At 39.7% G+C, this 27,562-nt stretch overlaps 1 protein-coding gene across 1 annotated transcript in view; it reads right to left on the bottom strand.

Annotated features, from left to right (window-relative positions):
* Positions 1-3,014: 3,014 nt before the first annotated feature.
* The window catches only part of RPS1 (ribosomal protein S1), a 39,218-nt gene continuing 14,670 nt past the window's right edge, over positions 3,015-27,562 (bottom strand). The window contains exons 2-8 of the mRNA XM_089450024.1: positions 13,810-14,085; positions 4,631-4,711; positions 4,257-4,538; positions 4,039-4,149; positions 3,851-3,937; positions 3,367-3,504; positions 3,015-3,186 (exon numbers count right to left, since the gene is read on the bottom strand). Of these exons, the coding sequence (XP_089306150.1) occupies positions 3,409-3,504; positions 3,851-3,937; positions 4,039-4,149; positions 4,257-4,538; positions 4,631-4,711; positions 13,810-14,085 (933 nt within the window). The 3' untranslated portion in view covers positions 3,015-3,186; positions 3,367-3,408. The remainder of the gene's footprint in view (positions 3,187-3,366; positions 3,505-3,850; positions 3,938-4,038; positions 4,150-4,256; positions 4,539-4,630; positions 4,712-13,809; positions 14,086-27,562) is intronic.

Genomic DNA, 27,562 nt, shown 5'->3' with positions numbered 1-27,562 from the left:
GTTTTCTAGCTTCAAATCCTTGACAAACACCATTTTCTTTACATCGGGTAAGGCTTTGAAATAAAGGTGAGCAAATCTTTTGTGCCATAATTTGGATTGAAGAGAGGTGTCATAGATCATTTCTCCCAACGGACTTCCTCCAACCTTATAGAGAGTTTCAACCCTGAATCCTAGAGTGAATGCATCTCTTGGATTCATTTGCCAAAGACGAACCGTCCCCTCACTAAATGACACCTTAAAACCTTTGTCTTCCATCGCAGAAATGAAACCAAGCTCTTTTTCAAGTCAGGTACATATAGCACTTCTTGTAGGTGAAGGGTTTGACCTTGATTTAAGTGAAGAGTAATGGTCCCAATTCCTTTCACGGTATAAGTGGCATTATCCCCAATTATGATCTCCATATTTGTCTTCTTCTCAATCAAGTTTGAGAGAGCTTCTTTATACCCAGTGAAGTATCTTGAGGCACCACTATCAATCAACCAATGGTCCAATGTATCTGGAGGAGACGCAATGGAGGGTAGAAATAAGAGAAAATTCATTTTGCTTTGCAATATTAACTTCATCATACCTGGAGTTTCTCAACTTCTTGGGAAGACGACCACCTCCATTTCGAGCAGCAGGAGCATTCCTCTTCCCTTTGTTATTGAACCTATTGTTCCTTTGATTGCCATTGCCCTTGAAGTTGTTATTGTTATTATTGTCATCATCTCTTGGAGTATCCTTCTTGTGAGGACACTCTCTAACGAAGTGGCCAAACTTGTTACAATTGAAGCACCTTCCTTTTCTTCTTTCTTTGAATCTTGGCTTGAACCCTTGTCCTTGATTCCTTGGACTAGCATTGTTCCTTCTTCTAGAATGAGCAAAGAAAGAAGTAGGATTTTTTCCATTTGAGGGCTTGTCTCGTTCCATCATCTTTATTTCTTCTTGAGTTCATTTGGCCAATAGTTCCTCAAATCCCGGAATCCTATCATTATTGAGAATGGTGGTGTTGAACACATCCCAATCTCTTGTAAGGCCCCCAATGCAATAAGAGAGATTTCTCGATCACCAGTGACTTCTCCAATAGATAGGAGATCATTCTTGATCTCAGTGATCCTCATGAAGTAGGATTTGATGGATTCTCCTCTATCCATCTTGATATCTTTCAACTTGTTCTTGAGAAAGAGAATTTGATTTACATTGTTCACTTTGAACATCCTAACTAGCCTTTCATACATCTCCTTAGATGTTTCCAAATTAGAAATATATGCAACCAAAGGTTATGAATAGAATCAACAATAATCTTCTTAGCCTTTACCTCATCTTTCTTGTACTTGGTTTGAACAGCAGCGGATGCACTTGAAGAAGGCTCAGTTAGTCTTCCTTTGACATAGTCCATGGCATCATTTTTTCCAAAGTCATCTTCCATGCATGATAGTCGGACTTGTCCTTAAGCTTGTCCTCGGATTTGAAGAAAGATGTAGTTGTCACTGGGACTAATTCCAGTTCCCTGTGCAACAACTTCCTTCAGTGATTGTTTCGCTTTCACTCTTGCTTGGGCTTTGTCTTCACCTCAGCTCTGATACCATGTTAATTTTAGAAAACAATGGTATGTTCTATCTGCATTTACTGTTCAATGTTCCTTTAGCAGCCCAATGACAAATTTCAATTATATCCAGTTGCAATTACATTAACTTATAAACATTGACAGTAAATGCAAATAGAACATAAAATCATATGCATAAGACAAGCCAAGACAAGAAGACACAAGATGTGGTGGATCCCAGGGACAAACAAGGCAAGAGAGAGAGTACAAATACAAGCCCAAAACAGATCTGCCAAATCAGCAAACAAATCAGCCCTAACCAGAAAGTCAATGGTGGTCAAAGCTGCCCCAAAACATCCTCCAAACAGCAGTCCAATTCAGCCTTCAAATCAGCTCAAATTCTTCGGTCAAACCCAATCAAAGGAGAGAAAATTCTGTTGTAATTTCTGTGGTCAAAACAGAATTCAACGCTGGTCAAACTATCCCCAAACACCTCGATTTATGTGCCAATAAATGCAGCCTCCTAAAATCGAACTTCTGGCACAAAAATCAAAGTCAACACTAGTCAATCACCCAAAATCAACGCTGGTCAACGCCCTGAAATCTGCGACCTGTTTCACCTAGAAAAACTCTGCCCCTGTCACACGTGCGAAGTAGAGAGAGAGAGGGAGCTGCCACGTGTGCGAAGAAGAAGAGATGCCTCCAATGTTGTACGACCCAATCAAAAGAGGGAAGAAGATGTGATGAGATGATGTCCAAATGAGGAAAAGGTCTCTCTTATTTATACACTTCGTTGAGGGTGAAGAGACACAACTATTGGGCATCATGAGCCTACATTTGATTGGAGCCGACCTTGACAATTTGTCCATAAGATAGATAAATTCATAATTCCATTTCTGCTTGTCAGAATGAGATGATCTTTACATCAAAATTGTACTTCTCCAAAAGAAGAATCCAATGCAATAATCATCTCCATCATATGAGCTGTCCTAAGGTGGAATTTGGCCCTAGTTGCCAATTTTAACAACCCCTTACTGTTCTGTTTGAGAATGTGTTTCAAGGACATGAAGAGCAGTCCATAACCCAAACATTGAATCTAATTTATTTCCTTCCCAGAGAATAGGATGTAAGCCAATGGCCTAATACATGGACCATAAAGCATGGCCTTCGCTATAAAAACAGCATAACTTGAAAAACCAAAACTTGTCCTATTATGGTGACAGAAAAATTGGCGCTTGCCTGATGAAGATAAATTATGAAGGGATGGTCGGTTAATCCTGTAATCAGGATAAGACCCAAATAAACATACAAAATAGCTGAAGCAATGTTAAAATTCCTGATCAATGTAAATTGCATATTATAGAGTCCAGCATTCAACCACATCGAGAATCAAGCACAAAAAATTGTAGGAACAAGAAAATAGTTCAAAATATATCACAGTTACCTCTAATACCTCTCAATTGTAAATGCAAAAGATGAGTCGTCCATATACCACAATAATAAAACATGGCCATTTGAATTAATCAAAATAAATACTGTATTTGAAACAACTTTACATGTGGAACATTTACACAAGATTTTCAAACTGCAAATCCAACATTTCCCATCAACAGAAATTGAGCAGAAATTGAGCAGAAATTCCATTGTGAATGCTTCAGAACCTGTCAAGTAACAGAGCACTCATTCAACAGCATCTCCAATTTAGCAATATGACGGAATGAAATCCACCCTCTCAGACACTTAGAAGAAAAACTCGTAACAAAAATAACCTTTGCTAGTTGGGAAGCACCCTTGAGCATTTTTTTATGCAAAGGAGAGCAAGAAGCTGATAAGAAACTTACGGTCATCTGCATAAGAACAGAACTTTGTGAATCCTGCCATTTCTATACTTCTGTGGGGGCAACATCCTCAACGTCTATCCCATCAAAACGCAATCCTGTGGATTCTAAAACACCATCTGAGCTAAGAGTCAATCCACCCTGCAAGTAGTTATATTGATTAGTCCTCCGCAATTTTCAGATAAATTAATTGCTGATTTCTAGTCAAATGGGCACAACCTTTATATCATGAGGATACATCCAGATTTGATTTTTAAAATAATATTGATCATCGGAAAAGAGAAGGAAACAGAAATAAAATTGACTGAATAGAAATAACAGAAGAAGAAAGTTTTTAATAGGACCCATAATCTTCTCTCTTCATCATGCCTTGCTACAGATGAAAAAAGTGAGTGGTTATATGGTTTTATCCCTATGATATGGCTGCCGATACCTCAACTAACTACAAGACTCCCTCAAGCATACAATCTAAATGTATGGTGGATACCTCTGGTTGGAATCGCAACATATCAGCACGAGCCATGGCTTCAGCTTGTGCTATTCTTTGCCTAAATGTTTGTGCCATCTGATCAGCCTGCACCATGTTCATGTTTCACAATGGAGAATACTGAACATGTATGAACTTAAATGCGCTAACAAAGTATCAATAGGTCAATCCCGAAATCAGACACCTACCTTTTCATATACAAGTGTGGGGTTGCGAATCATGTCACCAGGAGTGGGCTCCAATTTCTTTGTTGAGAGGCTTACCCTGCCTCTTTCACGATCATGACTGAGAATCATTACCTTCACAAAAAATCAATGTATAAAATTGTATCTTCCCAGTGAACTTGAACACAGCAAAGAGAATACATAAACTATGATCTGAAAATTATGAAGGAAATAGAACCTACCTTCAGTGTGTCACCTGGCTGTAATATGGTACCAACATCTGCAACACGGTCATGGCTGATTTGACTTACATGCAGGAGACCATTAATACCTCCAAGATCAATAAAAGCACCATAAGGCTTTATAGATTGCACTGTTCCAAGAACTACAGATCCAATTCCTAGTTGAGCCTGACTGTCTGCCATAGCTTTCCGATTGCTCAATACAAGACGATCTTGTTCCTCGTCCACCTCCATGAATTTCAGAGGGATTTCCTTATTCACTAGCTCTTCTACATTTAACTTCTGCAAATACATAAAGTTTCAACAGTTTAAACACTACTATTATTGCCCCAGGTGTCATCTTTATTAAAGGGGAAATAAAAATGAGAACTTACAGTTGAGATTTGTGAAAATGGGACAAACCCTCTGAGACACTCTACAAGTACATTAAGTCCCCCTTTGTTAGCAGATAGCACCTGATAGCAAAATCTTCATTAGGTTGCAACAAGAATCTCCATTGAATTGAACTATTAGTATAACTCTGCTCCCACTAAGAGTATCCACTCTCAATTCAGGATGTAGGTGTTAAAAAGTCAAACCTATTAAAAATTTTGTACTAACTGCAAAAAATGATCACAAAAATATTAAATCTTGGGCACAGAGCGATCAGAGAACTTGTCAGTTACAATTATTGAAATACCTGCTAAGACGTTAAACTTATAGCTGCAGAAAAGGTAACAAAACTTCCCCATTGTGGGGATTTAAAAACTTGTGACTGATATCATCTGTATTGTTGTTTTCATTAACAAGCAAACTACCATGAAATCTATACCAGTAAAATGGCTATAAATGATGAGAATATTATCTGTCTCCCCATCAAGAACGAATGATTAAAAGCAAATCACAAATCTGGAGTCTAAAAGTGCTGCATAAAAGTGAGTTAGCAGCTTGATGTTTCAGAGTGAAAGAATACCTTAACATAGATGTTTATAAAAGAGCAAGAAGGAAGTTTAAAGAAAGTCATATGGTCTATAGTCATTTTGTCGATATGCTTCATATGTTGTCTATGGTAGAATTTCTTAACATGATAATTACTTGTGATTGTTTGTAATATATATATTTTTCTTTCAGCATTGTTCTCTATTCATTAGGTCATCAAGCAATTATACAAATACAATGCACAAAAAGACAACAGACACAAGTGATTAGGCCAAAGGCCAGGGAAAAACCCACAAGGGGAAAACCCGACAATCCTTTCCTTATAGATTCTTCTTCAACAGATGAAATCCAAGTCACATCTATATAATAGAAGATCCAATTCCCAAGTCAGCCCTCCACCAATTCTAAACATGAAGTTTGCCATAAGTCACAGAAATAAATGTCTCAAATACCTCACCTGTCATGTAAGAAGGTGCATCAGAGAGCTCACATCATCACATAGTAGGTGTCTCAGAAGAACTCGCATTATCACAGAGTAGATGCTTCAGGAAAATCTGCACTGCTACAGAGAGAATGCTTCAGAGAAACTCACATTTACACAGAAAAGATACCACAGGGAGCTCACTTTCTTCAGAAGTTTATGCCTCAGGATCTGCCACAGATAACTTCCATGTTTGCCTCAGGATCCGAATACCTCTGCCACAGAAGACCACCGAAATTGATTGCCAAATGGTGGAGGATAGGTGCCAATAAATAGTTGTTCCTTCATCTGAAAGGACGCGTCTTTTGGGCAGGCCAACTTATCTTCTGGGAAGGCTGACTTGGCAATTTGGTGACACCAATGACACTTGAAGAATTTTGAATTTATTTCTTTCAATTTTGCAGTTATCGTTATCAGGATATTATCGGCAAGGGAAAAAATCGTAAAAATCGGGAAATAATCGGGAAAAATCGTAAAATACAAAAATATTCATTTTTTACCAATTTTTTTAATATCTAAACTTTAAAGCATCTACAACATAAAATAAATACATTGACACATAAATATGTTAAAAGAACTAATATAGAAGATGTGTAATATCATTTCTAGTGCTACATCACACATAACAGTGAATCATGTCCTGAATAGTAAGTCTTGACTCCTGAGTCCCAACTCAGCCTCAAAATATCAACAAAAAATATAATAATGTATCTCATATCATGAGTCATAATGTCATATACAATGAAATGAACCAAATAACTAAATTCTAATACTACTGATTTCCTCTGCCCCTCTTGAGAGAAAATGCAATAGCTTTCCCTTTCCCTCTAGATGTAGATGCAGGTGGAGTTGGCAGTGGACTCTGTTGTGCTCTAGAAGCTGAAGAAGTAGGAGCTATAGGAGGTAGACCACGTCCTCTACTGGTGACAGGGGTAGCCTAGGTAGGTTGTGTCACCTCCTCCTCCTGTTGCTCCAAGATTTTTTCACAAAAAATCGTGATTTTTTGAAAAAAAAAAAAAACGTAAAAATCAGGCGATAATATCGCCAAACTCAAAAAATCGCGATTTTCTAATATTATCGCGAGTTTCGCAACACTGATTTCTTTTGCAAGGGTCATGAAGAACATGCTCTTCTAAATTTTCTTTTGACTAATACAAAGTATGAAGAACATGCTTTGATAATAAAAATAATAATAATAATTTTCTTTCTTTCATTTTACATAAAATACATATTGATATAATGACATTTATGAAGACCGAACCTGGTTACAATTCCAACATCATATCCTTGAGTTATTTCCTATAATGGTTTCTTGGTCCTAATGTTAGTGTCCTTGGTAGAAACTGTAGTGCTAGTTCTAACTTCTGAGGTTAGTCATATGTTCATGTACCCAGTAGCATTTATTGTGCTTGTTTGGAAAAATAGTAAAATGCTCCCTAAAGCAGGGTGCCTCTAATCTATAACCAAGGACCATTAATCAACATCCAGGGTTGAGTGTTAGTCTCCTATTCTCAAGCTTCCACATTTTCACCACATATTATCCTTTTTTTCAATAGAATTTTCTGTTCACTTCCTTTTAGAGCACCTCAATATCCTAGTGCCTTGCAAGTTTTCTCCTTTGATCCGCATGACCTTGGCTCCTCTCCCTTGTTGATTTGGTATCTAGCAAAATAAGAATGTCAGTTATGAGTCTCCATATTAAGATCTTGAGCTTCATACAGTACAATAGATGGCAGGCTCCTCTTCAGGACACGAGAGATACCCCTTTATGGTGCTTTGCTCTTCTAAGAGGCTCTCATCCCTTAGTCAGTCAGGTCAGCATCCTTCGTTCTCTGAGATGCAGTGACTTCTTGAGGCAATGAGCATTTCAATTGGTCATCTCCCTCCCTACTCAATTTCCCTTAATGCCCCTCCCAACCTCTTGTCACCTGTCACAAGGTTATTCACCATTAAGTTTGAACTAGTAGATTATGGTGAGAATCCCTCTGATTTCATTCAGGCTTCAATTTTTTGCTCTCATGAGGAAATTATCAATGCTTGGTGACAGGACAAACTTCCCCTTTTGCCCTCTTATTTGGTTGATGTTCAGAATCCAGTTAGTCCTCCAATCGCTTTCCAAGATGATTCTAATTGTCCAGTGGAGGCATACCTACAGATATTGTCAAACCTATCAATAGTACATCACATTTCTTTTCAGAATTGACAATCTTGGGAAAGTGATAACATAAGCCTCTTTGTAATGTCAATGTCAGGGATAGCATAGGAAAGGAGGGTACACCATGTTGGGAAATTCATAGAGTTGGCAGTTAAATAATTTCCCTTATTAATGACATTAACTTGTGATGCTTTTCATTATTAATATTAGATCTCTTACTTATCTTTTCTTATCATCAAGATCAATGCCAAGCAACAAATAGAAGAACACAAGATATAGGCACGCTGCCAAGGCAAAACCCCCGTCGAGGGGAAAACCCAGTCACAAATTCTTCCTTAATTAGATTCAAAAGACGAGACGACCAAGACCCTAACAATCTAAACCAAGGCCTCCTCCATCCTTCAAGTCAATCTTGTTATGCATCAATTCCATGGCTTCCTGTAGTTGTCAGTCTTCTTCACACTTGTCTTTGAAGAGATCACTTCTGAAACCAATCTGAGCTTCTTCATCTACTATGATTGCACCATTATAATAACACCGAGATACTGTAGAAATACCACTGTAGTACCACCAAACTGAAGTCACTGCAATGCATCGAGATGAGGCACCGAATGGAGGTCACTGTAATACCAAATTCTGAAGTCATCTGAACTGTGTATATTGAGATATGTGAACTTCTCTTTTAAAGGCACCAAACATATATCTCTGAAAACCCTATACAAACTTCTGTTTGATCACCGAAAGTATACTCTCTGAAATCTGAGCTTGAGATCTGTGTTTTATGCAAGTTACTTGGGCTATAGTAGTTTCTCCTTGTCATTATTATTGAGCCAACATGCATATTTATTCATTTGTGTAGGCCGACATGTGATCTCCTTATGGAATCTAACTTGATGGAGATCCTTTCAACAGCAAGGAGACTTCGTTTTGACAATAACCTAAAGCCTACAACAGAGGCTTGACCTATACATTTGACCCAAGCATGAAACCCATGCTTTAATAAGTCAAATAAAATTATTTTCACTTTCTTTTGACAGATATATTACATTTTGACTTCAAGTACAATAATGAAGACCGAACCTAGTTACATTTTCCAACGCTCCCTCTTAACTAGGGAGGTATCCATATTTACATATAATCAAAGAGGTACATGGAGGATCTCAAAACATCATCTATGAAGAAGTTCATGCACCGAAATGCAATGGACTAGATTCTTGACCAGGGCAATCTATCCATTGGTCTCTCAACAATTTAGGCACTGCAATGCCACGAACTAGATTCCTGACCAAGGAAATCTATCCGGGTGGGAATAAGATGGACTCAAACTTTTAGCATCTCTAGGTACCATGAGGGTTACTTGCTAACTAGTAATCCAGAAATCCAGGTGCGTGTCAGAGCTCAATGACCAAGCCACCCTTTCAACTTCGGGACCTAGACATCAACACAATGTGTTGGCCAGATGTCCTCCCAAGTAATGCTTCACTCACAAAGCCTCAACACTCCTTGAACCAGCAGATCAAGGATAACCAATCTCTCCCAATCAAATTGATTGGTAACCAGCATGTTATCAAAAACCTTTGAGAGATTCACATGTACATACTACAAACGCAACCCCAATCAATAAAATACTTTCACATGTACATAATCAAATACAAACCTCCGAGGTCTTCTAGACAACTTGATGTTGCTTCTCAACTTTCCATAGTAGGACTATCAACCGAATCTTTGACAAAAGATTCCTCAATCATACACTTTTCTTTCCTACTTCATATGCAGCAACATATTCTTCAATCGGATCCTGCTTTCCTTCTTTCAGCAGCACCTCAAAAATGCATTCTCCAATTTCCTTCTCTCACTCATGGCCTTCACTAAAACTTACAGTTGTTAGTCCTGGTCTAGTGCATGACACATGAAGTAGAAAACCATATTTGTCACTCCCTCTTAATCAGAGAGGATCTAATCATTCATGTACAAAGAATATTCTCAACCATCCTCTTATCCTAGGGAGATTTCATCCAGGCTCCCTCTTAACTTAGGGAGTTCTACTTCTTCTTTACAAAATCGGAGAATCTTTCATGGCTTCCATCCCTCTTATCAGAGTCATTCATATATAATGCTTATCACATTAACTTTACTTACGATCATCTTCACCAACTATGTTAATTTTATGTATGTGTGCTAGCATTTCTCAGTTTCCAACGCATTATTTTTCCGCAGTATTTTATTTGTAAAGGTTGCAGTGTGTTTATTTCCATATTTGTCGTAATAGATAAATAGTTAATTAATTTACAATTAGGAGAAGTAATACCAGTTGCTGCAATAGGATTCTGGTATTGGAATTTTCACACCTTGTTCATGTAAGTAATTTTATGCACATCATATTTGCACAATCACAAAGCTAACATACTTGCATGTCTCAAATGTGATTGTGGTTTCTCTCATATGTTGCTGATTTTCACCAAGGAAAAACATGAACTCAACAAAATGGCACCCGAGCCATCATTCCGGATGGGACTCCCACTCCAAACAATGTAGAGTCTAATTGGGACTCTAAACCGGGGAGATCCACTAGTGTTGGTGGAATTTCCAGCACCGTCAACAAATGTATAGCAGTTATATTAGCCCTAAATGAGGAGGCAGCTCATTGCTCATCAAGGTTGGCACATGGGGTTGCTTTCATAATGTATAGGAGCAATATGGTGCTCAAGAACCAGGTGATGGCAATAATGGGTAAGGTAGAGCTCATGCTAGGCTTTTGCCTACATGCTAATGTGTATGTCATCTTTTGCATTTTGATCTTTTTTCTTTTATTTTGATTGTGGCCATTATATGCTTTTTCTTTTTCTTTAAGTTGCATCAACCTCCGAGGGCCAAGTTTTGGGCCCTACCCAGGTGTAAGGATGTATGGGTGCCAAATCCCAGAGAATCAATGGTGAGTTAAACCCGAAGAATGGAGTTGGAGTATAGGGCTTGTAATGTAAGATGTAAAGTGTTAAGTATGGAATCAAGATAGATGGAACTGTAGATTTTCATTGAAATTCTGCAACTACTTGAATGAACAATCTGAAACTAACTTCGATTCACCAAGACACAGAATTTCTCTACTCTAAATAAGTAGTGGAATAGAAACAGAGACAAAAAAACAGAGTCACATAATAAACAAAGTAATTTTTCTAGGGAAACCCAACTGGGAAAACCCTCTTCTTGCTGTAGAATTCTATTGATAATTTGAACAAATAGATCTCTTTACAAGACAATCTGTTTCAATAGAAAAAAAAAACTGTTCTCACTGCTGATACTTAGGAACAATGCTCAATTCAAGTCAAATCCATACAAAGTACTCATCAATGTAATCATCAATCCGGAGGCAGGTACACAACTCCAATGCAACATAAAAGAGTGAGTCATGTCAAATGTTAGTGCCATTAGATAGATCACATTAGGTATCATCTTCTAATTTCACAATAACTTTTAGAATTCATACAATTTGTCAAGTATAGTGGAGGCATCATTAAAGGTTATCTGGTAACTTAGTAGAAATGTTTAAGATTTATACATAGACAGGCAAATATCTAAGGAAAAATTGGAAGCCTTACAACTGTCCCTAATTTGTCAAGCCCTGATGATAGGCAAATTTCAATATTTGCACTAGTGTTTCCAGATTCTAATCTCACTAGCAGGTTTGTATTTTTGGAAGTAAGAAAACAAAATATTCATCTCTCTGATTGGATAATTCTGTAAAAATTTACATTGAATACAGATGATACCAAAATTTTAGACAAACAAGGATGATCAGAACAAAATAGAATAAAAATCAGATCTGACTCAGAGTCCTCTGTTGTGATAAATTTCGGAAAATGGGCGTTCAATACCAGAACTTAGGTCACACCCAATTCAGAGTCTTCCAGGTACTTTCTAGCATATGATTGTGTCACTTGTGAAGTATATAAGCATTTGTACACAGGATATTTACAAGCAAAGATGCCTACCTTTAGAGATCCAACTTTCATACAAAAAATATTTAAACCAGGCCTCATTTTAGGTTACTGAAAATAACCTACAGAGAATTTTCCCAATGCCCCTGCATCTTTCAACTGACATAAAAGTTATCCCACAAGTTTTTTGATCATTGCCACAGAACTTAAGCCAATCTCAAAAGGATGATTACCTAGAACGTGTATAAGTTTATAGCAGGTAATATCATGAGAATGCAGTTTCAACTTTCAACCTAGTTTCACTAACAAATTCATTTTGAGGTGGGACCAAAAGCTGACAGAACCTCAACAAGCTCTATGTCATCCTGGAAACCAGGAATTCTACTTGTTTCTATATCATAGATATGCATCAATGGAACACAAATTTGAAATATTTGAACTACATGTTCTGTCAAGGGTGGTGATTATGGGTTAGCTGCAAAGCTTTCTGCTCTATTTTCAGTGATTAGTTGGTACATAGGTACAAAGTTTCCTCGGGTGTTCAGATGTGCAGACATTATCATGTTTGGCTGCAACCAGCAGGTTCAAGTTTGGGTTCACCTTTTTGGAGATATAACAAAATCTACATGCAAAAGTTTATATATGTGAGACGAGAGAAAGAAACAAAAGTTGAACTACAATATCATTAATGACAACAAATAGAAAATCCAAATTGCATATATTACAGAATAAGTACAAGATTTTTATTGATTCATCCAGATTCAATGTCAAGAGGGACTCTAACCTTAATTGAAAAATATGGCATATATATGTTGAAATTTCAAAATCTATGCCTAGTACCTACCCTCTCCTTTCCTTTTTCATAGTCTTACTTTATGCTTTTATGTTTAATGCTGGAAGTACTTAGCTTGTTATTTTATACTTTCTGTTTTACCTATATTTTAATCAACTGCTAAGTCACATGGCACAAGGACATGGGAGACAGAGGAAACAGAAATACGAGTGTCCAACAAAGGACACATCCCCCCGAAAACTGGACAAAGAGGAAACTTTTTATAAATATATTAAAAATATAACATACTCAAAAAAAACATTTTATTAAAAAATTACAAATTATAAATATAAAAAATGAAATATAGACAAAGATCCAATTTTTTTAGAAAATAGAACATTTGCAAAACACTTGGAATCCCTTGAAATCTCTATTTCACCCTTCACTGGCACAATGAGAGACCATAACAGCTCTTTGCATATGGCTGAAAGTGAGAACATAGCAACAAAAAATGTCTTTTAGAGTCAAACAGGTAGCACATGTCTAGGGCATGTGCCCGACACATGTTTGGTACGTGTCCTAGGACCTGTTTTAAGATACATGCCAAAAACGAGTTGGACACATGTCCAACATGCAGGATATGGACATGGCACCCCTGGGAGCCATGTCATGTTACTTAGATCAAACGGTTTTAACTTTTTTGGTATCTCAAGACTCAAAACTGAGGATGTCTTTTTCACCTACAGATTCATCTCAAGTTAGACTTCCTCAATGAGAGAATCTGTTTCAGATCAAAAAGTCAAATTGAGTTCAAGCACTATGTTGTCCAGGTATGGTAATGTGGCTACATTTATGCAAGACAAACAAATCTGCAGTTTAGCCAATTCAGCAGAAGGACCTTATGTAAGCATCTAATGTCTGCTTCTAATCAAGCATCTTAGATACCATTTCTCTTCAGATGAAAATATGGCATAGTATACAATCTAGTCTTGCTAGTATCCAAACTTTGTCAATGGGTCCAGTCAGATCAAAAGTAACAAAAATGAGCATTGTGGTTTGCATGGTCTAAGCTTTTTAACAGATTACTTTAAATAAATTTCACAAACAAGTACACATTTCTCTTTCTTCAACATTTGTTAATCATCAGGCATTTGAATACATATAAAGCTACTTGCAACAGCAATGAACATTGAAGACAATGTGTGCACTGGACTAACTCATTCATTCAGTTAAACAAATGCTGTAAGATGCCTCTCTAAAGGGTAGATGAATCTCTTATGTCATGCACCAACCTTTCCCTTGACAACAACATCCTCAGTCTGCAGCTGCCTGCATCGTTCCCATGCAAGGTCACACTGAATTTGTTGTAGGCTTAAAATCATCCTGCTATTTGTATCATCCTCTCTAAGGATCATGAAATTCTCTTCTATGCCTGGGTAAAGGCCTGCTTCTTCTGGAGTCTTAATGTCATATATGCATGCTTCTACTAGAGGTAAAAATGCAGGAACTTTATCACGAATGTCAACCATTGCCCCATTTGCATCAGTCTTGAATACCAAGCCTTTAACCTGTCAACAGCAAAACTAGAATTTGATTATTCAACCTGTCTGCCTGCCTTCATTCAGGAACCAAGATAGAACTGAAGGACCAAAAAGAAAGAAAGCAAATAATCTTGAAAGGATAACGAAAAGGAACACAAAAGAGACTAACAACTCCAAATGGAAACGGTAATGTTATTCAATGATGTGATCACAATGAAAGAATAATCTCAAAAGCATCGCATACAAACTCAAGATGTTTCAGAAATAACAGCAAAAACATAAAATTTCCTGAGAGATTTTTAAATAACAGACTCAAAAATAATAACTAAATAAATTTAAATAGAAATTTGGCCTGCACAAATAAATATGACTTTTAGGTTCTTCTCTAGATAAAAGGATCCATGGGAACTTCCAAAGAGAAGCAATAGTGTCATTTCAAGATCAAAAGAAAGACCAGCAAAAGTCTAGATGATGTCTAGTCTTCATTGCACATTCTGATTCATGTCTTCATATTGCAACAGATAATTCAAAGAACTTTGAACCAAAGCATTTCTCTTCGAATGAGGGTTGAATAATAACCATTTTTGAAGTTTATAATGAGTCTTTATGAAATTTATGTGTCTATTAGATTCTGTGTTCTATGTAAAAGGCGTCTGAATGAAAAAATTTAAAAGCAGCACATAAGAGAAGATAAAATTTGAATCCCTCAATTCCAATTTCTGGATTGTGTAATATATATATCTAAAATATAACAAATAAGTCCCAATCTCAAAAGATGACATAAAATTATAAATACAACTATATAAAATAGATAGAAACTTGAAAGTTATTTCCAATAACAATTCTTGATACACATACATCACTCTGATTTTACTAGATAGATGCCACAATAAGCCACTTCATTCTGATTAGAGGAGACCTAATTGTTAAATTTTAGGTATGTTCTATGCTTAGAGCAATTTATTTCAATTTTAACAGTTAGCTCAATATCTTTTCCAGATTGGCAATCACATCAGCATTAAAGTAAACTGCAGATAGAACATAAACATAAATCGCAGAAGACAAGCCAAGACAAGAGGACACAAGATGTGGCGCTAGCGAGGGACAAACCCCGATGTGGGGAAACCCTTGATCAATTATTCTTATATGTTCTTCAATAGTTCAGCAGAGAGAGAGAGAGATAGTACATTTACAACAGACGTCAACACTTTGACTTATCTAGATAAGAGCATAGATCATCTCTAAGAAGATGATACATGAGATCAATTGAAGACCTGCTGCTTCAACTGATTCTCCAAGGTGACTCCTTCACCTATCGTTATGCTGCATTTCGTCATCATGTTGCACCTCACCGTGCTGCACCCATCATCACTATGCTGCATCTCATCATGCTTCATTAATCATGACTGTACCCATCACCGTACTGCATTATGTGCCATTGCTACACCATGTTGCCATACTAACCTATGTGCTGGCGGCATCTTGCTTGCTTGTTGTCCCTAGCTTGCTTGTTGTCCTTTGCATGCTTGTTGTTGCATGCTAGCTGTCCCTTGCATGCTAGCTGTAACATTGCATGCTTGGTGTATTCGCTGCTAAGTACCATACAACTGTCCCAATGTTAGTTAGTTGTCCCTTGCATGTTGGTCTCCTTCGGAGACAGATGCTCTGGCTATTCCGGAAATTTCGGCTGTTCCCAATAGTTTCGGCAGTTCCGAATATTCCCAGCAGTTCTGGCAACTCCGACTTTTCCTCGCAGTTCCAGCAGTTCCGGCTTCTACCCTCTACGTCAACTTTCTCGGCAATTCCAGCTATTCCCGGCAATTTTGGCTTTTCCCGGCAGTTCCGGCTTTTTCCAGCAGTTCCGGCAATTCCTACTATTCCAGGCAGTTCCAACAATTCTGGCTATTCCTGGCATTTCTGGCAATTCCAGTAGTTCTGGCTTTTCCCGGTAGTTCCGGCAATTTCGGTGATTCCCGGCAGTTCCGGCTTTTCCCGGCAGTTCCGGCTTATTCCCGACAGTTCTGACAGTTCCGGCAATTCCGGCTATTCCCAGCAGTTCTGGAAATTCCAGCTTTTCCCGGTAGTTCTAGCAGTTCCAGCTTTTCCTGGCAGTTCCGGCTTCTGCCCTCTGGATTAGGGCAACGTTATCCCTTAGGATCTCTCCTCCTACTAAAACCCAAAGACAAGTAGAGAGGAAGAGATCCCAAGTGTGTTGAAATGACTTGAAGACCACCTCTATTTATACTAAAACGTTGAGCACAAGTGGGGTTTATTTGGTTGTTGGCCGACCTTGACAAATTGTCCCATAACACAAATAAATTCATTTCTCCATGAATACTTATCGGAATTGGATGATCTTTAGATCAATCCTACACCTCTCGATGAGAGGGATCCAAGAAAAATATCAACTTCCATTAATAAGATGACCCACATGGAGTTTGGCCCTAGTTGCCAATTTTAACACTCCCTCTCAACTAGGGAGAACTCCATCCATTTATCCATATGTCTGAATGCACTATCTCTGCCATCAATGCCCTGCACTGCTCTGCTCTGTTGAGCTCTGCTCTGCTGAACCATGAAGAAGAAGAATTGATCGATAATGTCTCATACCATTCTCTACTAACCCGAAGTCAGTTTCATTTGAAGAGAGTGTGTCACATCACTCTTACTGGCCCGAAGTCAGTTTTATTGATCCCAGATCAATATCACAAGAGAGTGTCTCAAACCACTCATACTGATCCTAGATCAATGGAGGTCATCCTAGCATAGGGAGTACGGTAGATACATCGATGCGTCTATTGATAGTACTACTATGGTCCCTAACCCCATTTCCCTGCTCATTGATCAGATGAGAGGTACTTCCCATGAGTCCAGACTGCATGGGTAGGATGCCTCGACAGGAGAACTAATCATCCTGTTTCACAGTTAGCACGAGAGAACTAATCATCCCAGCCCACAGGAGAACTAATCATCCTATTTCACAGTTGCCACGGGAGAACTAATCATCCCAGCCCACAGGAGAACTAATCATCCTGTTCCACAGTTGCCACAAGAAAACTAATCATCCCGGCCCACAGGAGAACTAATCATCATGTTCCACAGTTGCCACGGGAGAACTAATCATCCCGGCCCACAGGAGAACTAATCATCATATTCCACAGTTGCCACGGGAGAACTAATCATCCCGGCCCACAGGAGAACTAATCATCTTGTTCCACAGTTGCCACAGGAGAACTAATCATCCCGGCCCACAAGAGAACTAATCATCCTACTTCACAGTTGCCACGGGGTATCACAGGGGAAGGTTGAATCTGTCATCTTGTACATAGCGCACCACCAAGGGAGGGTGAGTCGCCCGGTGGTCGTATGTTGCTCCAGTAAGTACCCCAAGCCCCCCAGAGCTCCCAAAGCTCAATGCATGCAACATGCAGGACCCTTATAAGAAGGTCTCTCAATGACTCCAAGTCGTTCGGGAAAGTCACAGATTTGACCTTTCCCCGGGGCTTTGACAAAATGTCTGCGACCTGTACATCAGTCTCAATGCGATGGAGCCTCCTCGCTCATCGACTTACCATATCCCAGATAAGGCAGTATCTGATGTCTATCTGCTGGAGCAATCATCGAATACGGGATTCCTCAATAATCGAATCCCCCCTCTGGTTGTCACAGAGAATCACAGTGGTATTCATCATGTGTACAAACAGCTCACTTAAGAGCTTCTGCAACCATGCAGCTTCACACGAGATCATACTCGTAGCTATGTATTCAGTCTCGGTAGTGCTTATAGCAATCGACTTTTGCTTCCTGCACATTCATGATATTGAAGCAGAATCCAAAGAGAACCAGCACTGAGAAGTGCTCTAGTGATCTTCCACACTGCCCGCCCAATCAGCATTCGAATAATCATGCAATTTCATATTTCCGGCAGTGTATCTCAATCCATGAGACAGTGTGCCCCGAAGATATCTTAGAAAATTCTTGGCACCAATCCAGTGAGGCTCAACCAAATATGAGCTCACCATGCTAACTGCAAAACATATGTCTGGACAGGAGTTCACCAAGAACATCAATGCGAATGAGTTTATGAAACACAGAGGCATTTCCCAAATCTGGTCCGACATCACTACCATATAACTTCTGAAAGTTAAGATCCTCAAGGTAGTCACAGGCTTGCAGTTTATCATTCCACATCCGGAATTCAACTCCCTCTTCTGCAAATGAGAGGGTCTGCACCTATCAGAAATAGGTCGTCCACATAAGGTGCCAGTATGAGAGATCTATCATCCACAACCTTCGGGTAATGGTTTGGATCGGTTTCACTCCTAGTGAATATCAGCTTCATCAGACAGCTATCAATCCTCTCATACTACGCCTGGGGTGTTTTGCTTCAAGCCATAGAGGGCTTTCTTCCACCTGCATACGTGAGATTCCTGATCATCAATCTCAAACCCCTCGGGTTGTTCCAAACCTATGGACCTGCTACATGAGGGGAATGGTCCCCTTGTAAGATTTTCCTTCGGTACATCTCAAACATGTACTTTCATGCTTTTTTTGAATTCAGGCATCCCTGTCACCATCTGACTCACAGACCTCCGGTGCTATGTGTCAATGGACATGGTCCCTAGTGGACTTCCTGCAACTTGATACAACCCTGAACTCAAAAACATCTTTGAAAATTCTATTTTCAAACACATACCTTTCCATCGATGAGTGCCACCTTGTAACCTTTGACTTCCATTGCTGAAATGGACACCAGGTTCTTCTTGCGATCAGGGACATAAAAGAGATTTTGTAAATGAATTGAGTTTCCCTCATTCAATTAAGGGGTAACATTCCCTACACCCTTTCCGAGATAGGTGGCATCGGCTCCAAGTATAATCCCACGATTGTTTCTATCTCTATCAAATTAGAGAGTGCACCCTTCTTTCCGATGAAGTGCCTTGAAGCACTACCATCAATAAGCCAGATTACCAAAGAATCTGAAGGAGAGGGCCAATACAAGATAACGCTTCTTTATCTAATCAAAAACAACATTTGATTCTTCATACCTGGGGTTCCTTGCTTTCTTTGAAGAGTCAGCCATTTCCTTGATGACCTGCATTACCTGTCATTCCTTTGATCATTGAAGATGTCCCTGGAATGATTGTTATCTTCATAAAGAGATTGTTATCTTCATCAAGCGATGTCCCTCGAATGATTCGCATAATGGTCGAACTTATTACAACCAAGGCATCTGTCTTTCCTTCTTAGATCCGGACTTCCCATTGAAGTGATCTTTAGGTAGGCCATCAAAAACTTCTGTTGCGCCATTTTGATAATATTCTTTGCTTCGACTTCACCCTTGGTGAATTTGAAGAGGGATGATGAATCCACTGATCCTTTTGTCCTTTACCAACTGTCTTCGATGATTGCTCTTTCACTCTTGCTTGGGCATTGTCTTCACCTCAGCTCCAATACCATGTTAAATTTTAGGTATGTTCTATGCTTAGAGCAATTTATTTCAATTTTCACAGTTAGCTCAATATCTTTTCCAAATTGGCAATCACATCAGCATTAAAGTAAACTGCAAATAGAACATAAACATAAAGCGCAAAAGACAAGCCAAGACAAGAGGACACAAGATGTGGTGCTAGCCAGGGACAAACCCCAATGTGGGGAAACCCTTGATCAATTCTTCTTATATGTTCTTCAATAGTTCAGTAGAGAGAGAGAGAGATAGTATGTTTACAACAGAAGTCAACAGTTTGACTTATCTAGATAAGAGCATAGATCATCTCTAAGAAGATGATACATGAGATCAATTGAAGACCTGCTACTTCAACTGATTCTCCAAGGTGACTCCTTCACCTATCGTTGTGCTGCATTTCGTCATCATGCTGCACCTCACCGTGCTGCACCATGTTGCACCCATCATCACTATGTTGCATCTCATCATGCTTCATTAATCATGACTGTACCCATCATTGTACTGCATTATGTGCCATTGCTGCACCATGTTGCCATACTAACCTATGTGCTCACTGCATCTTGCTTGCTTATTGTCCCTAGCTTGCTTGTTGTCCCTAACATGCTCGTTGTCCTTTGCATGCTTGTTGTTGCATGCTAGTTGTCCCTTGCATGCTAGCTGTAACATTGCATGCTTGGTGTATTTGCTGCTAAGTACCATACAATTGTCCCAATGTTAGTTAGTTGTCCCTTGCATGTTGCTCTCCTTCGGAGACAGATGCTCTGGCTGTTTCGGAAATTTCGGCTATTCCCGACAGTTCCGGCAATAGTGGTTCCAACTCCGACTTTTCCTGGCAGTTCCAACAGCTCCGACTTTTCCTAGCAATTCCAGCTTCTACCCTCTGCGTCAGCTTTCCCGGCTGTTTCGACAGTTCCGGCAATTCCCAGCAGTTCCGACAGTTCCGACTTTTCCCAACAGTTCCCGGCAGTTCAAGCAATTCCGGCAATTCCGGCTATTCCCGGCAGTTCCGGCAATTCCGACTATTCCTGGCAGTTTTGGCAATTCCAGCAATTCCGGCTTTTCCCAGTAGCTCCGGCAGTTCCCGCAGTTCCCCGTTGTTCCGGCATTTCCGGCAATTCCAACTATTCCCAGCAGTTCTGGAAATTCCGACAGTTTCGGCTTTTCCTGGTAGTTCTGGCAGTTCCGACTTTTCTCGGCAGTTCCGGCTTTTCCCGACAGTTCCGGCTTTTCCCGGCAGTTCCGGCTTCTACCCTTTGAATTAAGGCAGCGTTATCGCTTAGGATCTCTCCTCCTACTAAAACCCAAAGACAAGTAGAGAGGAAGTGATCCCAAGTGTGTTGAAATGACTTGAAGGCCACCTCTATTTATACTAAAACGTTGAGCACAAGTGGGGTTTATTTGGTTGTTGGCCGACCTTGACGAATTGTCCCATAACACAAATAAATTCATATATCCATGAATACTTATCGGAATCGGATGATCTTTAAATAAATCCTACACCTCTCGATGAGAGGGATCCAAGAAAAATATCGACTTCCATTAATAAGATGACCCACATGGAGTTTGGCCCTAGTTGCCAATTTTAACACTACCAGAAGGAAGCTCTCACAATCGATTCCCAAAAAGAAATGTCAAACTGCTATAAGTAACAAAGGTTTCAAAAAGAGAGTAAGCTACAAAATGTCAAAACCACTAAAATGGGAGCATTACTATTTAACATAAAATAGTGCTAGCCCCACATTGGTCATTTTTATTGTCTTTAATGGCAAGCCATCAATGGAAATATTATTTAATATTGATAGTTAAATGTCTTATTATTATTATATGATCATCTACTTCATTAAAAGGGTTGTGAGTTAAATTATACGAAGATTATGGAGATGTCATTAGCAATCCTTATTTCGAAAATCCTAATTAGTTGAGTGAACAGTCTATCACCAATCGTTGTATACATGATCCTTTATGTCTTTCTAGAGTGTTAGCTTTCAGGTTTACTCCTAAAATGTTTTACACCATGCTTCGGTGTACTTCATGTGATGTGGGGTGCATGATGTATGGATGAGCTTTGGTTGTTCTGTGATGGACATGCAAATGTGGAGGTGGCTTGGTCTTAGATTGCTAAACCTTATGTGGATGCTTATGTGGCTTTCTCCCTTAGATTATTGGAGACCTTTAGACAGCTTGGAGACATTCTTCACACTAGCCACAAGGCGGTCGCTTGCTTACTTCTGAGGACGGCTTGTTTTGGAGGAGGAGTGCTTGGCATTCCAATGGAAGGGCATTGTACCCTAGATGCATGGGCACACTTGGATCACATGCATGGAGACTTGTATTGGACTTACATTAACTTGGTTGAAGAAGTGATCATGTAAGTGAGGTGGACCTAGAGGAGCACATGGATTAGGAGTAGCATTGGAGCCTTGGAGGCAGTGTTGCGGGGGAGCGCCCCCCCCCCCCTTCGAACCCGCTCCCGAAGCACGCTCCGGGCGGGAGCAGCTCGGGAGCGCGCTCCCAAAATCGCTCCCGGACGGGAGCGATTTTCGGGAGCGCGCTCCCGTAAAAAAATTATGCTCCCTGGTCTGTTAGGGAGCGATTCAGGGAGCGATCGCTCCCGCGCTCCCGGAGCGTTTTTTAATGCCCGGGAGCGATCGGGGAGCGATCGCTCCCTGATCGCTCCCGGGCATTAAAAAACGCTCCGGGAGCGGTTCGGCGAAAAAAAAATCCACCGGACCCGAAAAAAATAAAAATTTTAGAAATTTTTTTTTGTTTTATAAGGCCAATGGGCCAAAAAAACTTTCATTATCACTTCATTGAGCAAGTTGGAGCTGGAGCAAGAGCATTGGAGCGAAGAGCAAGTGCTGAGGAGCGAGGAGCAACTGCCAAGGAGCGAGGAGCAAGCCTGCAGAGGTAAGTAACTTAGTAATCTAGTTAGTTTAGCTGGTTAGGTAGTTAATTTAGTTGATTTAATTTAGTTGTTTGAGTTTAACTGTTTAAAAATCATGTATTTAAATTAAATTAATAAACTAAATGAATTAATCCCAATAAACTAAATTAATTTGCAGATTCAAGACTCAAAACCCTACAAACATCAAACACCATGGACCTGGGGATATTTATTGGCATTTTCCTCTTCCTGGTCCCTTTTATGGTTATTATGGTGGTGGAGAGTAGGAAACGGAGGGGGCCTCAAACTGAAGAGGTGGATGAAGAAGCCGAAGGAAGTCAAATGGGTGAAAACCCCAGTGAGGAGGAGGTGGAGGAGGGTGAACATGACCCTCAAAAAACTAAACAAGACCAAACTCCATTGTGGAAATATGTTCACAGGGCTGAAACAGGGAGAGGGGGTGGAACCACTAAATTTCATTGCCCCCATTGCAACACTGATTACACAGGCTCATACACCCGTGCTAGAAGACACCTCTGCGGGAAAAGGCCATGGGATGGAGAGAAACAAATAGGAATCAAAACTTGTGCAGCGGTGTCAACAGCAGATAGAGCCAAATACATAAAGGAAGAGGAGGACGCCCAATACAGAACAAAAAGATCAAGGGGTTTCTTTGAACCAAGCTCACAATCACAAAGAACTCCTTCAGCATCCTCCCAAGGCAATTGATATGGACATGGAGGCACAGGGTCATCATCTTTAAGGCGTAGAACCATATCAGATTTCCTTGATGAGGGGTGTAGGAATGATGTGGATTCAAAAGTTTACAGGTTCCTCTATGCATGTGGGATACCATTCAATGTTCTACGCTCACCTTATTGGCACGAAATGGTTTCTGCCATAAATGATGCCCCTAAAGGATACAAGAGCCCTGGGTATGACAAGGCAAGAACTGTTGGCCTTGATCATGAAAAAGCAAAAATATCACATTCTTTGAATAAAATGACAAGTTCTTGGACTAACAATGGGGTGTCCATTGTATCTGATGGATGGACAAATGTAAAAGGCAAGCCATTGATAAGTGTTCTTGTTGTGTCTATTAGTGGTCCCATCTTTCTAGCTGCACATGATTACTCAGACAAGTTCAAGACCGCTATCAACATTGCAGAAGCATTACTTGAAACAATTGAGCGTATTGGCCCATACAATGTCATCCAAGTCATCACTGATAATGCTCCTAATTGTAAGGCAGCGGGAGCAATTATTGAGGATAAATACCCGAACATATTTTGGTCTGGATGTTTGGTTCACACATTGAACCTTCTATTGCATGATATTGTCAAAAACAAAAATGAACAATACCAATGGATTGGTGATTTGTACAAGAAAGGAAAACAAATGATAAAATTTATTACAAATCATAGCAATACCCATGGCCTTTTCCGCAATCACTCGAGATTGGAGTTGCTGAAGATTGCGAGGACTAGATTTGGTAGCTATTACCTCACCTTCAGGCGCCTTTTGAAGGTAAGAGAGGCATTAGCTAGCATGGTATCAAGTCCACATTGGCAGGTGTTAAAGGAAAGGGCTACAAATGTAGCTGACATGGCAGGTTTTGAAACGGTGGAGGAGGCCGCTCTTGATGGGCAGTTTTGGACAACTGTGAGGCAGGTATTGGATTTCACCAAGCCAATTTATCACATGATTCGGTTTGCAGATACAGACAAACCAGTGATTGGCGAGGTGTATGAGCAAATGGATACCATGTTGGGGGAAATAAAAGACATTGTTCATAATAAAGATCCCAACTTGTACAAACTGATTCATGATTGTGTGTGTGAACGGTGGAATAGGCTTAACCTTCCACTACATTGCTTGGCGTATATCCTTACGCCAAAATACTACTCTACATCTTGGTTGGGCCAACCTGCAGCAGGGGGTGGGGTTAGTGTTAAACACACATGGATAGTAAAACAGTGTGAAAGATAAATCAATGAGTTCCTTTTTTTTATTAACATAAGATACACATTTATAGTACAATAGGTGACTCTTGGGATTCAGATCCCAAGGTCTCTTGGACTGCTTTTGTCCATTCGAATTCCACACTAACCCTTTAGGATTAGGTGTCCAACATTCCCCCCCTTAATCCGAAGGGTTATGTATGAGTCCAAGAAGAGAGCTGTAATACAAAATGTGCAAAGAATGCATGGCAGCACTAGGCTGAATGTGCTCTATGAAATGTTGGTATAAAAGGGCGGTGGTTTAAGGTTGACCACCAACACTGGAACGCTTAGTGCAGTTCCCGGAACTCTTCCAAAACTGGCAAGAAACTGAAGTTTTCTGCTAGAGGAAGTGATCCTATTGTTTTAAAGAGGGAAACCTTCAACCATAAAAGGGAGGTCTCACCCCGCATAAAAGGTAAAACTTCAACCTGAAAAGGGAAGTCTCAACCTGTGATGGTTTAAGGATAACCAACAACTCTGGAATGCTTAATGCAATTCCTGGAACTCTTCCAAAACTGGCAAGAAGCTGGAGTCTTCTGCTAGAGGAAGTGTTCTTAATCTGTGATGGTTTAAGGATGACCAACAACTCTGCAATTCCTGGAATTCTTCCAAAACTGGCAAGAAGCTGGAGTCTTCTGCTAGAGGAAGTGTCCCAGATTGCCAACTGAAGGTATGTTCAGGCATCTTTGTCTCTGGCTGCAACTCTGAAACTGGTGTGACAGGTTGTGGCTCAGGCTCGCTTGATGTGACTTTGAAGCTTGTAGATGACCATCATTTCCCCCCCTGTCAGGTACAAGGTGAGAAGATGGAGAAAACTCAACTGCAAGACTATTTAATATTCTGGAACAGGTTCTGACATGTGTTTGGAATATCTTCTTGGTTGTTGATGCCCATTGCCAAGAAGCGATCCATCCAAGATGAATCTTTGTTCTTGCAGGACATTTGTTTCTAAAGCATCTGTGTGAAGAATGGCTGGTTTTATGACAGTGCTTACATGGATGAAGATCAAAACAGTGATCTTTCAAATGGCCAACTCGGTCACAGTGTTGGCATTTTACAATCTGTTGTTGTTGTTGCTGCGGTGGAAGAGTAGTAGAATCTGGAACAGTTGAAACTGAACTGTCATAAGGAGCAGGTGAACTGTCATAAATGAATCCAGCACTCTGAAACTGAATGGGCTTGGCATAGTCTGGAATATGAAAGGACAAGTCCTTGTCATATCCAAGACCAGTTCTGTGCTTGTTGTGGACAAGCTATTCCCAAGGTCTGATGATGGGCTTGGGAAGTGCAAACTGAACCTCTGCATCTGCATGTAACTTTGCTGCTTTATCTGAATGAACTGTAACATTATTGACTTGCTGTTTATGGGAGTCTGCTTCATTGTTCTGAACAGAAACAGGTTCAGAATGATGACTCCACTGGTGTAATTCTTCCTGCTGTAGCTTTGTTTCAAGCTGCAAAAACTCAATATTCTCATGTGCAGTTTGCAGAGAGGTTTGGATGTCAAAGAGAGTTTCTTTGTTAACTTTGACCATCTCATCAACAGTGGAATGAATTAGGATATTCAATAACTTTAATGCATCTTCAAGTCTGGCCATTTTTCTTCAATGTCACTTAAAAAACACAACTGAGGCAACAGCGACAGAAAAATAATATTGTACTACAAGATATTGTAAGGGCTTATCAAGTGGCAACAATGTCGCGAAAATGGTTGATGGAGCAGGACCTGAGTAAGCTGGATGTTACCAAGTTAAACTACAATAAACATTTCTCGTCAAGCTACAATAAACATTGGTACAATTGGGCACATGGTAAATCAACAGTCCACAGTTCGTTTCAAGAATGAACTGGAGCATAACATCACCAATGCAAAAAATATATAAATGTGAAGATGAGCGCTGTCCTCAACTTCAAACTTCAGAGCATCTAGCTGCTATGGAAATCATGCAAAATCTCTACAAGAAACTGCTCCAAAATCTCTACAAGAAACTGCAAAAAAATGACTTCCAAAAATGTCTTCAAAAATGCTTCAAATTCACTTCACAATGCTGATCACTTCAAAAATCTAAATCAATATATGACAACCCAAACATTTGCAGAAGTCATAACACTTGTCTTATAACTTGAATATCTATGTATTTCAGCCGTCAGACTTGAATTTCAAAAACCCCTTCAAATAGGAAGACCAGTGTGAAGCTTTGAGTCTGCTAAAAGAAGCTCCTCCAAATGTGTCTGCAGCTCTACCAAAATGTGTCTGCAGCTCTACCAAAAGATCCTATATATTTGTTGTCACTGATTTTATCTCAGTGTCAAAGTGAAGATCTCCTTCAAATTGAAGATGAATGTATTCATAAAGTGCCAAAGCTCACTGTTGCTATTATGAAAGCATACAGATCAGCTGCAGAGAGTTCACAAAGACATTATTACAGCAATCTCCTAAGCCATGCATTGGAAGTGATTTCATATGTGATTCATAGGCTTACATCTACTGATATTTGGGAGGTTCTAACCACTCTAGATGGCCTCCTTACCACTGGTGATTCAACCTTGGATGAGGCGCCAAGAGAATTTAAACCAGCACTTGCTTCATTTCTTGCAAGTTTAAGTGCGGTGGAAATACCTGAAGATGAAGGAAATGCTGTAAGTAAGGCAATTTGGCAACTATACCATCTAGTATTGAGAGAACGACATTGGGCAGGTGTTCATCTTGGTCTTGCTTCTTTTGGGTACTTCGCTGCACGAACTTCCTGCAATGAATTGTGGCGCTTTGTACCTTTGGATGCAGCTGAAGAGATACTCCTCCGGTTTCAGTTGTCACCAGTCGTGCTTCTAGCAGTAATAAATCTAGGCGACCTTCATTCATTGCCCAATAAAGCAGCAGCTGGAATGTGCCATCGGTCTCACGGTCATCATGCCCACTTCTGTTTTGCCCTTCACCAGTCAACTTGAAATTCTAATTCCAATTAATTCAGTTCACCAAAATCCAGCCATGGAATATACAGAAGCAGTGCTGGTCATGTAACAATCTGACGAATATATCATATGACTGCCAGTCATGGATTGCATTTAAGAACAATGAAGGCGCATCAAATACACAGTGATAATTATGAGGGGCATCTTAAAATCTTTTGATGAATAAACGTGTATTGA

Source organism: Pinus tabuliformis, chromosome X (assembly GCF_031772625.1).
Source record: "Pinus tabuliformis cultivar Carrire ecotype Pingquan chromosome X, CPIR1, whole genome shotgun sequence".
In the NCBI taxonomy this organism is placed as follows: Eukaryota; Viridiplantae; Streptophyta; class Pinopsida; order Pinales; family Pinaceae; genus Pinus; species Pinus tabuliformis.
The sequence above is the reverse complement of the archived record's forward strand: the minus strand, read 5'-3'. Positions and strand labels throughout refer to the sequence as shown.